We start from the raw sequence: 12,487 nt of genomic DNA, 5'->3' as shown, positions 1-12,487 counted from the left end.
TTATCCACAATGGTTCAGGCCTGTGTGCTGTCATGGTGCAATATACACACCAGGGAGTGGATCCAACTTTCCGGATATCAAAGGACTGCATGCCAGAGTGGGAAACGAGTTCATCTTGGAAGGAAAGACCTCATGTTTCATTTAATGTAAAGGGGCAATAGACACATGTTGTGCTTTAAAGGTCACCTATTATGCAAAATCCAAAAGATGTGTCCCCTATGTGTAAAGAGATCCATTATCCATGTCCTGATCCATTTATATAAAAACATGTCTGAAAATTAGTCCATCAGATTTCGGCCACTTTATGATGTCATAACTTTTTTTTGGCTTGTGTAACCATTAGCCAATCACCAACCAAGGTAACAACCCCCCCCCACCCCCACACCTTATCACCTGAATCTCCTCCTAGAGCACCATTGTGTTCTTTTTAACCAAATATCTTTCAGAGGGGCGTTGGGAGGGGCTCCTTATTTTCATCTAAAGTAACAGACAGAGAATCAGCACTTTTGAAACAGGGCTGAAACAGAGGGGATTATGGGATGCTACAATGATCTGTTTCGTGTTTCGAGCCAAACACTTCAGAGACATATTTTGTATATATCTGAGACCTTTAATATATTGATGGAAACAGTATAAGAGGGGACCTTTAAATTATCAATATGAAGTAAAAATGTATTGCACAATTTACTAACTATAAAAATGTGACACTATTGGCGTTTAGAAGTTTCCTTTAATCCGGATAAAATGATGTCTGACTTGCCATCTCCTGAAGAAATGACGGCTCCATTTATGGCACACAAAGGAAGAGGAAATAACGAGGTAGTAAAATATAATAACAGACTTCAAACTCTTTATTCCTACCACATTTTCAACGGCAGTATATTCCAACTTCATCCTTCCGGTGTTATCTTTCACAATAAAAGCCCTAGACATAAAAAGTGCATTACAGCTTACCAGAGGGCATTTTGCCAAGATGACAGCAGATATCTAATGAAAACCGCAGGTGGTAGAACAACCGCAAATGTGAAGACTCGGCAAAAGAGACCTGCTGATGAAGGCAAAAAGAAAGTTGGAGAGATTGGGATTAAAAATGTTTTTCTTTCTAATAAGCTTTATCGTTAGGTAAAGAAATCTGCCTACTCATATATACTTCTGGGTGTTTAACTACTAGCTTTTATCATTGCGCTAAGATTGGAGTTTCTAGTTGAAATGTGATTATATTCAGCAGTGGCCGGGTTGCAAACGGTATATTAATATTCTAAAAATAAAGTATATCAATCTACCTGTTTATATGAACATTAATGGACACATCTACTCAACATTTCTGTCGCCAGATTGTGGAAACTATTTGGTAGACATGAGTTTTCTTTGAATGATGCCACATTCAAGTGCCAAGTATGTGTAGCTATGTTTGCTTCTCCACCACAAGGACATCTGTTTTTTGGCAGATCTGTTCTGGGCTCTCCTTTTCACCATAACATTGTCATGCTGCCGTGGCACACGCTGTGTTGTTTTGGGGAGGAAAGGTAAACCAGGTAACTTGGCTGTGGCTCGTGCCAGCTGCTCCACACCTAATGGGAATGTGTTTGTGACCACAGTCATGCAATCGCACTATGAGACTAGGCCAAAACATCTCCATCAGTCACCGGGACAGGTGTGCTGCGTTCTGGCCTCTCGTTGTGGTGCATTATATTTGCACCTTGACCTTTAGAAGAACAATATTATTTTCCCTCATGGTGTGAACTCCCTCTGCTCAATCTGGTGAGACATGTTCCTGATGCAGCGCTGTGATTGGCACGGCTGTTTATTAAAAGTTATGAGATAAGAAATGTGACTGACATATTGATTAATAACTACCTTCTAATTGATATTGCACTCAAGTCATAGTCATACATTATCTTTGCATGCTATGAATGATGGTAACATCTGTAAAGGTAGATCACGGTTTCAGGTTTTCTATTTTTTCTAAACACCTTTAATTGCTATTCCTTTTTATGTAGACTTGATGAAAAGTGTTGCTTTCATTTATCAACTGGCAAAAAAAATAGCAAAAGATGACGTTATTGCCTTTTGTAGGGTAGAAGTGTGATATTAAAACTTAGTAAACTAGTGATAAGGATTTGCTGCAGTTTGAGAACAGAGGTCAAAATAAATTAGTTATTATTATTCTGATATAAGTCAGAGCGGAAATAATATACTATGGATGTTGTTAAATTCAGAAAGGTTCTGTATGTGTATGATGTGTTATACAAGAACATAGGCATCTGAATATGTGTGAAAGTAAGTTATAACTGGCAGTGTTGTGAAGCATAGAAGATGTTCAGAGGCTGAAAGGACAACCAGGGACTGGCCTATAGTAAATCCTGCTGATACAAGAGAGTTATTTAAAGTATTCTCTGTTGAAAAAGGGAACACTTTACTCCACAGCGGGTCAACTTGGTCTTTATCTCTGATAAAACAAAGGGTAGCACATTCTTAGGTGAGCTAACTTCATCCAAGAACTGTCTCTCTTCTCCTCTGGAGTAAAACGTAGCCGGAACAATACAGATGTTACCACAATAAATTCAATATTAGCCTCGGGCTAACTGTTGAAATGTGACCTTTGGGAACTTTTGAGCTTGTACAGTATATTGCACGCCTGTAAATGCTCTATCCATGTGGGGCTTCATTGATAAAATAAAAGTAGCACCATCTTAAGAAAGCTATAGCGAACTTTACCTGAGTGCTGTCTCGCTTGTCCTCTGGAGAAAAGTAAGCCCAAACGATATAGATGTTACAACACTACGGCAAACTCACTGTGAAAGTGAGAGCAAAGACTGAATCAACAATTGGGAAATTGTTCTGCCTGTATCGCAGGGTTATAAAGATCATATTCTTTAGGCTTATGCTAACTTTACCCAAGCGTGGTTAGGCAAAAATAATACAGATATTACAGCAACAGCATGAGCATGAAGCTGGCATTATTCTCAGTCTTTATATTGCAGCGCTATGAAGACTGTATCAGTTTGAAACAACCAAGGAACATTTAGTTCAAACCACATAATTACAGCTGTAATGAGATGCCTATTCATTAGAAAACTAGGAAGTGTATTTACATTAAAGCTACATTATCTACAACTCAATGCATTGCACCTCACTAAAGCCTTCAATATGTGGAAATGAGAAGCACATCTAAACTATCACAGAAATAGTTAGATCCGTGTACAGTAGTTAACCATCTGTCAAAATCTGTAAAGTGCATACAAGCGTTTCCTCAAGTGCTCAAAGAGAGCCTCCCCGCTGAGAGCAGCTGCCGCCCTGACGGAAAGATCCCATTCATATTGGCTTCACTGCACAGTTTGAAATACATGGTCTTAAATGCCGTTTCAAAAGACCCATGTTACTACAGGTTTCAAAGGAAACTGAGATCTGAATACTGACTCTGAAAGATGATTACTTCACATCATCAATTATAATAAGGTAAATAGGTCTACATTTAGTTATAAACCATTTCATTGGAATTGGATTCATTGGCCATTGAGTCTAAATGCTGATTCAGGGGCATTTCCATCCGAGCAATTAAAGATTTTGCAGGGGGAAACAACGATATAGGATTCTGCGTCACATAGAGCCTGGAGGACAGCCAGTTAAATCTGCCTCAGGGCTGATTTATCGTCCATATTTCCTCTCTAACATGACCAGACAGTAATAGCAGAGACCCAAAGCTGTTAACAATGTAAACTGAATATATCCCATTCCTATTTGTGTTATTTGTGTGTGTGCTTCTTTCTGTAAATTGGGATCTGATTACCTTACAGTGACGGTTAACCTATCCTCCGATCACATGAAATTACTGCGTACAGTTTAAATGAATATATCCACGGTTAATATATTTCAGATACAGCTCCGGTGACCAATAACTTAATCTTTTTGCCACATAATTGTACCTCCCAAGAGAAATGAACATATTTAATTTCAGCAAGCTTTACTGGCATCGTGGAAATAAAGAATTCAAGAGGATGAAAAGATTTTAGAGGAAGAACATATTTAAGTCTGAAGTAGTTTCGCCTGCAGGTTAAAAATGGATTCATTTAATGAACGATGAATTCATTGGTGACCGTCACTGAGGACTCTGCTTGGTGTTCCCGCCATGTTTGCTGCCTTGATGCCAGGCCTTTACCATGCGTCGCTCGTCACAAGTTACAGAACTGTAATCCACCTTCTTTAGATGAGGCAGGGCAGAAATCACACGATTCCTAAAAACACACACATTCCCAAATCAAATTATATATAGGGCTTCATGTGTCCCTCTAAATTATAACGACACAACATGTTTATAACAAAGATATATTTTGGTGTAAGCAAAGCTATTAAGTTATTAAGGTGAATTCATGACAAATGCAGCCAATGAATGGTGATCTTCCTTCTGTGTGTGTATGTGTATGTGTGTGTGTGTGTGTGTGTGTGTGTGTGTGTGTGTGTGTGTGTGTGTGTGTGTGTGTGTGTGTGTGTGTGTGTGTGTGTGTGTGTGTGTGTGTGTGTGTGTGTGTGTGTGTGTGTGTGTGTGTGTGTGTGTGTGTGTGTGTGTGTGTGTGTGTGTGTGTGTGTGTGTGTGTGTTGCAAATAGGAGCAGGATACTTGAGTATTTTGATTGAATTCTCCTCTGTTCATTTACTGCACTTTATTTCAGTGGGAAAAGCCCATTAATCATCTTGTGAGCCCTCAGATGTATCTACTGTTGGACCACACAAAAGTAGTAAAAAGTAGCATTGTCTTCACTTAGCAATAGTTGTTATCTCTTTCTGATTTGTTGCAGATTTAGCCGTTTTTACGATCTAGAAACAGGCACTTCTTGCAGCCAAGCAGAACATGTGTGTGTGTTTAAGTGGGGTTGGGAGCAAAGCTGTGTAAATGAAAGAAAAAGAGGTTTCCACCTGTAGTTTTTGTTTTTATCGATGGCATTTCCATGAAGCGTGATGCTGTGCAGATACGGCAGCTCCCCCAGCCTGTCTACCTCTGGCAGGTTCCAGATGGCGTTGCCGTGAAGGTACAAGACACGCAGTTCTCGCAGCTCGCACAAAACCTGGAACACAAACCCACTCAGCCAAGTAAGTTTCAAAGTGAAATTAGAAAATATGTAGATGCATAAATAATACAAGCAGCACACTGATAGAACTCATAGCAGTCTGGGAAGAGAGTGAAAATGAAGATAAACAAACATAGTAATACCAAGCTCAGCTTTTCCACCAGGATGTCAGGAGGCTGAACTCTCTCCCATCCCTCCCCCCTCACCCCCTGCCCCCACTGGACTATAACACCCCCCACACACTCAGACACTCAAATCAAGCACCAGACACTTTTTACACTGCTATGGACAATCTTGCACTAATGTACATTCCCAAAGATATTGAAGTGACTGTTATTTTGTATATATTGATTGTTGTGCTTTTAACTTAATGTATGCATATGTATAAATGTGTGTTGATTGAGTATATATATAGGATATACATATTTTTATATATATCTGTATATTTGTATTCGGGATTGTGGGACACAGGATTTCGATCTCTCTGTCTGTACACACAAACTGAAAGATTGACAATAAAGTTGACTTTGACTTGGAAATGACAATACTGACAATAAATGAGTCTGTTTCTTTGTGATCGTGGGTCAACAAGCAAAGAGATAAAGGAAGTAAGCTAATAAACATGGTAAAGCACATAGAAGCAAGCAAAGAGAGAAGCCCTCACCGGCTCTATGCATGTGATTTTGTTGAACGAGAGGTCAAGCCAGCCGAGCTTCAACGGTTGAGCCAGAAAGTGTCCGAGCATGAACTGGAGGCCGACCAGGTCAGGGATGTTGTTGTTACTGAGACGGAAACTGTGGCTGGAATACTTCCCCTTAGAGTTGGATTTTAGAGGGCGAAGACCACTTCTGGGTACCACCGCCAGCGCACCTTAACCACAAATAAAGCATTTACAGTGCAAGTCCAGCTTTTCTTGAGTACTTGTATATCAGAATCAGAATAATTAGTCCCACAGTGGGGAAATGTGCATTGTTAAAGCAAAGGGACGGTGTAGACAGAAATATAATTAGTAGACTAACATTATAAATAAAGGCAAGGCAAGGCAAGTTTATTTATATAGCACTTTTCAACACAAGGCAATTCAAAGTGCTTTACAAAAAATGAAAGACATTCAGAAAATGGCATTTAAAATCAGTCATTAAAAAGAAAAGTTAATAAAATAAACATTAAAAGAAAAAATACATGGATAAAAGTGACAGTGCAGTTTAAGATATGAATAGTTCAATTAAAAGCAGCGGCAAAAAGAAAAGTCTTCAGCCTGGATTTAAAGAGTTGCAGTGGACCTGCAGGTTTCTGGGAGTTTGTTCCAGATATTTGGAGCATAATAACTGAACGCTGCTTCTCCATGTTTAGTTCTGACTCTGGGGACAGAAAGCTGATCAGTCCCTGAAGACCTGAGAGATCTGGATGGTTCATAATTTAGCAGGAGGTCAGGAATGTATTTTGGGCCTAAACCATTCAGTGCTTTCTAAACCAGCAGCAGTATTTTGAAATCAATTATTTGACACACAGGAAGCCAGTGTAAAGACTTCAGAACAGGAGTGATCCACTTTCTTAGTGTTAGTGAGGACTTGAGCAGCGGCGTTCTGAATCAGCTGGAGCTTTCTAATAGATGTTTTAGTGAGACCTGTAAAGACACCATTACAGTAGTCCAGTCTACTGAAGATAAAAGCATGGACAAGTTTTTCCAAATCCTGCTGTGACATTAGTCTTTTAATCCTAGATATGTTCTTTAGGTGATAGTAAGCTGATTTAGTAACGGTTTTAATGTGACTGTTGAAACTCAGCTCAGAGTCCATGACTACACCTAGATTTATGGCTTTATCTGTTGTTTTGAACATTGCAGACTGAAGCTCAGAAATAACTTTTATACATTCTGCCTCGGCTCCAAAAACCATTACCTCAGTTTTATCTTTGTTTAATTGGAGAAAGTTCTGACACATCCAGTCATTGATTTGTTCAATGCACTTACTCAGTGTTTGAATTGAAAGAGGCAAGAACATGTTTTAAAAAATGTCTGTACACATCCATGGTAAAAAAAATAAAGTAGCAGCATTATAAAACAGTCTTTGAACACAACAGTAGTAAAGTAAAAGCCAGTAATCAAAATAATAAATTGCTACTAACTCTTAATTTAAGATGATGTATTGGTGTCAGTATGCGCTCATTACACTTGAGTACATTTTCAGTCAAATAGTTCAACAGTGATGTCTTTCTTTGGTGTCTTATTAATCCCATTGTGTCTCATATGTGGCAGCACATGGACAATACACTTTCATATCAGTACGTTACCTAACATGCGAAATAATGACCCACATGTCAAGGAAGAACTCTGCTACAGGATTTCATTAACTAAAAAAGCAGGTGGGCTAAAAATAACACCTTACCATGAATAATGTAAGCCATGTGATACATTAAGCATCACAGTTATAACAGCAAGGCTATGAGAACTCTGGAAATATATAGAATACCATATATGATCAGCAGCAAAGCTTACCTGTTACACTGCTGATGGCTTTGAATGAGAGATCCACTGGAGGGCTATACATGTTCAAGTCTGAAAAACAGCAAACTGTTCATATGAAACTATTGAATATGACATCTGAACTTCCATAGACCTGTTTACAGATTCAAATATAAACATATGGGTACAAAATTACAAAAATTGTGTTTCCTAGCAACTGTTTTCCTTATGGCACTTTAATTAAAACAAATTAAAAAAAATTGTTATCAGAACGGCAGAAATTCGGCTCAAGTTTAAAACGCTAACTAAAAAAATACCTCAAATCCTTATTGATCCTATTTACAAACATACATTCTCCATCTCTATTCAACTCTTTAAAACGTCATTAAGCTCAAGTAAGATTTTAATACAATGACTGCAGTACTTCACTGTGTTGTTATTCACACATTAAAATCTCTCACAGTCAAAAAGGTATCGTTTAAAATAAAAAAAGAAACACTTATCATTGGAACAAGTATGAAACTGTGGCATACATAACAATAATATTTGGTAACTTCATCATTAAACCCACAGTCAGGTTTGTCAATGATTCAGAGCCGGCACTGAGAAGTTATGTGCTTGAAAACGGTGAAGTAAACACACATTCAGGAAGAAGTATTCCTCTAAAGACCTCAAGCTACAAAAGACATTCAAACCCAGTTACAACCTCAGGCCTTTGAGCATGTTCACCTTCCTCTGACTGCTTCCTCATGCGTTCAAACTCAGGTGAAGATCACTGGTGAGTCAACAACATCCTTTAGACTGAATGTCAATATGTCTCTATGTTGTATAGTGGAGCTAACCTCGTGGGCCCTTACCTGGTCTGTGTGCCCCTGAACTGGGCAAGCAGATTTAAGACACAAAATAACAGAACATGTGTTTGAGAGGGCAAACAGAGGACAAGTATAGAAAGAGGGGCTGAAGAGGAGAGGAGTTGATGGAAAATAACATTCATCCAATTGAGTTTCTCCTCACCCTTTCACTCAATCAAGATGCCAGTGTGTTTGTGTTTGTGTAGCTTCAATAATAGCATTTGATCCTTCAATGAGATGTAGAAAGAACAGGCACGCTGAGTCCGAGTCAAGGACGCAGACAAAGACAGACAGAGACACTGGCTGGAATCAGTGTGTTTGTGACCATGGGTGTCAGACTGTGTGAAGTAGGAGTGTGAGGAGGTTTTAAAGTGTGTAAGCATGCTTTGTACTGTAAGCTTCTTTACAGCTATTTTCTGTAATCAAACGTAGGAGTTCTGTAGGGGTTCATTCAGGAGTACGTGTGTATCTTTCTCTTGGATGTCTCCTCATAGATGAAAATCAGGGTCACACTAGTTGAATTAAATATGAAAAACAAGTCCCAGTATTCCTAAAAATTCAGGCTCATGACCAGAGCAGATGGAAGGTCTCGACTCAGCGGTGGCTCTCTCTGTGTAACTGCCATCTTCATGCCCTTGAGTAATGTGCTTATCTGACATTTACTACACCAGCAAACAGAATGACACTGAAGAAGCTCAAAGGTGTGAATGTGGACGGCAACACAGTGATTAAAAAAAACTCTTACCTTAACAGGATCTTTAACAGGAAATTGAATATGCATATCGACACTAAAGGGTGTACTGTAGGCTTTAAGATAATCAGCATATGACATTTGAAAGAGAAAAAAATACTGCTAGAGGCGAAAGATGAACAGCCACGGGCAAGATCTGCAGTCAGAAAAATGAAGGGCTACAGAGTTGGTGCCACACACACACACACACACACACACACACACACACACACACACACACACACACACACACACACACACACACACACACACACACACACACACACACACACACACACACACACACACACACACACACACACACACACACACACACACACACACACACACACACACACACACACACACACACACACACACACACTCCCATGTATTGAGTGGGTTTTAACCAGCAATGTTAAGGGTTCACGACTGTCTGTGAGACATTTGCCCTGAAATATTGTCTTTTATCTTGCAATTTGAATTGTAAATGGTGAATTGATTAAAATCCAGATAAATAAAACATGTTTTCTAACTCTTATGAACAAAATCCAGGGTTTTGCAGAAATGTCCAACATGTCAAATCACACACTATAATGCAAACACGATATAATGAGAGAAAAATGCTCTTGGTTTCGGCACTGGTGGTCATAAATGTTGAGTTTGAAATGTCAGAGCAATACGGCAGCTGTCAGAAAAGTTGTGATTCTTCTCAACTTTTTTTTGGTTATGTTATTATAGCAACTCTTCTGCAACCAAATGTCCAAAACAAATCGGCAATTTACCACAAGAACCATACTGTCACTGTGCAGACGTTGCAAAATGATTCAAATGAAAACATTTGGATTAAATTAACTCCATTATCAATTGTGGTTTTGACTATAGAAGATCACTTTAGAAGGGGTAGCCTTGGCCCTTTAGTAATGGAATAGATTTTTCTTGCATTTTTGATAATGAGTGCTTTGACCTGAGCAAACAGAGGTTTAAGACAGGCGCTACATGCATGCAATCTGCAAAAACACATCAACAAACACCTCCTTTCATTGTGAAGGTGCATTTTCTTGCAGTTACACAATAACCAAATGCATTTCTATAGAAACACAACAGTTTTCACGCTCGTCTTTTAACATTCTTTTTCTCCAAATTTGAGACAAAATATATTCCCCTACGTTAAAAAATGTATGATATCAATTGTGTTCCCATTCAGCTAAAACAATAAGTGATAAACAAAACCATGTTTTCCGCAGCGTCCACACAGCGGCGTGCGTTGAAGCTTGTCGGCGGGCGTGTCTGAAGCTCGACCAACAACCAATCACATGAATCTCCCGCCCCGGACACACAAGCACACTGTTTGATTGGCTAGAGCTTGTACTGGCATAGGATTTGATTGGCTGACGCTTCCGTCGAAGCTTCTAAAGTTGAACATTGCTCAACTTTTGAAGCGAAGAGACGCTCCCACAATGCAGTTCGGCTACGCGTGACGTCACCCCATTCAAAGTGAATGGGCAGAAGCGTTGAAGCTTCAACGCACGCTGCCGTGTGGACGGGTGATTTTCTAATGATCTTGTACAGACAGCACTTTAAGACAGGAGCTCTCTCACAGTTATTCTAACCAGACAATAGTATCTTTAATTTCAGCTTCATTTCATGACTTCTTCCTTTTCACTAAATTACATGTTTACCCAGTTAGAATTACAGCTACTGCTAGAAACAGAATTACATCTCTTTCTGCATGGATCTCTCACTGTGTGTTTGCTCAATGTGTATATTGGTAGGATAAATCACTTGCTTTTCGATTCAAACAACCTGACACTGAACCCTGACATTCACTGATGACATTTAAGATGTTCTGATCTCCAACTCCATCGCGACTGTGGCACTTATATTTTATAGACCTGATCGGAAGTTTGCAGAGTTGTATAATATTATTGTTCTGGGGAAACAACATGGTAAGAAATGCATTATTCTGCTACAGGGTCCAAAGTAAGATTACTACATCTAATGGTGCATTTTCCATAGGTATCCTCATGTGGCTGCATTCATTGTCCCTTCAGCCAAAGAGGTACAAACATACTTGAGCATAGCAGATTCATGACACAGACAAAATAGTGTCTTTCTTTCACAGAAAATGTGAACAAATATGGAAAAGGGGAAACAGTGTCCAGCGTAAGAGGCTGCTTTTCTTATCTCTACATCCCCAGGCACATATAGTTAGCAGAGAGCTTGTTGCAGGTTAAATATCCATGATCCTTTCAATAGCATTGATATCAAACCCTTGCCAGTTATGTTCCTGCACGTAATTAAAAAGGCTCATGCCCTCTAGGAAACTCAGTGTGGCCGGAGGGGACAAGGAAACAAACTGCAACACACAATACACACACCAAAGCCTGACCACTGCCTAAAGCCACATTTGTTGTGTTGCCCAAAGAAAGATAGAGGCAATTATTTTGACCATTACCACTAAACAAACAACCAGAAATCTCCCAGTTCTTTCCCTCATCTAGCCTCTTTTACTTCACTACGTAATGATCCTTTCCATGTTTTTAATGCCATTCCTTCTCTGTCACTTTCTTACCAATCTGTCCTTCTCGTCCAATAATAAAGATGTGTGTCCTCGTCTCTCAGGACTCGAATGGCACTAGAAATTCAATTCAATTCAATTGTATTTATATAGCCCAAAATCACAAATCCTATTTTTTCTCAGAGGGCTTCACAAGTCAACAAACACAATTGGCAATGTGAAACAATGTAAAAACAACAAACATATCTTACAAGATCAATGTGAAAATACCCATTTAAAAAGGAACATAATGCAATGACACAAATACAGTTAGAGTACAATAAATACAATTCCATAAAACGAAGGGTCCATGAGGATGTATAAAAGGGGGTTTAAACCCAGTCTTAACTGTGCGCTGTACTAAAAAGGAAAGTCTTTAACCTACTCTTAAATGTGTGGACTCTGTCTGCCTCCCTAACCGTCACTGGAAGTTGATTCCAGAGGAACGGGGCTTGGTAGCCGAAAGCTCTAGCACCTGACCTTTTTTTGTGGACTCTGGGAACCACCAACAGACCTGCACTCTGGGATCTTAATGCCCTAGAGGGGCAATAGGAGATTAAAAGATCCTGTAGGTAGGATGGTCCCTGACCATTTAGCGCTTTGTATGTGAGTAAAAGTATTTTAAAATCAATCCTGGACTTAACTGGTAGCCACTGCAATGCTGCTAAAACAGGAGTGATGCGGTCCATCTTCTTTGTTCCTGTTGAAACCCGTGCTGCAGCATTTTGTATGAATTGAAGGGTCTTTAATGATGAGTTTGAACAGCCTGATAAAAGGGAATTGCAATAATCCAGCCTGGAGGTGATAAAAGCATGGA

The 12,487-nt window shown here is 39.3% G+C and overlaps 1 protein-coding gene across 1 annotated transcript in view; it reads right to left on the bottom strand.

Annotated features, from left to right (window-relative positions):
* Positions 1 to 4,099: 4,099 nt before the first annotated feature.
* Positions 4,100 to 12,487, bottom strand: part of LOC307024402 (leucine-rich repeat-containing protein 51-like) — a gene marked incomplete at its 3' end in the record, with an annotated part of 124,594 nt that continues 116,206 nt past the window's right edge. Inside the window, exons 2-5 of the mRNA XM_079658473.1 lie at positions 7,563 to 7,622; positions 5,730 to 5,935; positions 4,914 to 5,062; positions 4,100 to 4,235 (exon numbers count right to left, since the gene is read on the bottom strand). Coding sequence (XP_079514599.1) covers positions 4,100 to 4,235; positions 4,914 to 5,062; positions 5,730 to 5,935; positions 7,563 to 7,614 — 543 coding nt within the window. The 5' untranslated portion in view covers positions 7,615 to 7,622. The remainder of the gene's footprint in view (positions 4,236 to 4,913; positions 5,063 to 5,729; positions 5,936 to 7,562; positions 7,623 to 12,487) is intronic.

Source organism: Notothenia rossii (assembly GCF_949606895.1).
Source record: "Notothenia rossii genome assembly, chromosome: 11".
NCBI classification, from domain to species: Eukaryota; Metazoa; Chordata; class Actinopteri; order Perciformes; family Nototheniidae; genus Notothenia; species Notothenia rossii.
Note: the sequence above shows the minus strand (reverse complement) of the source record. Positions and strands in the feature narration are given on the sequence as shown.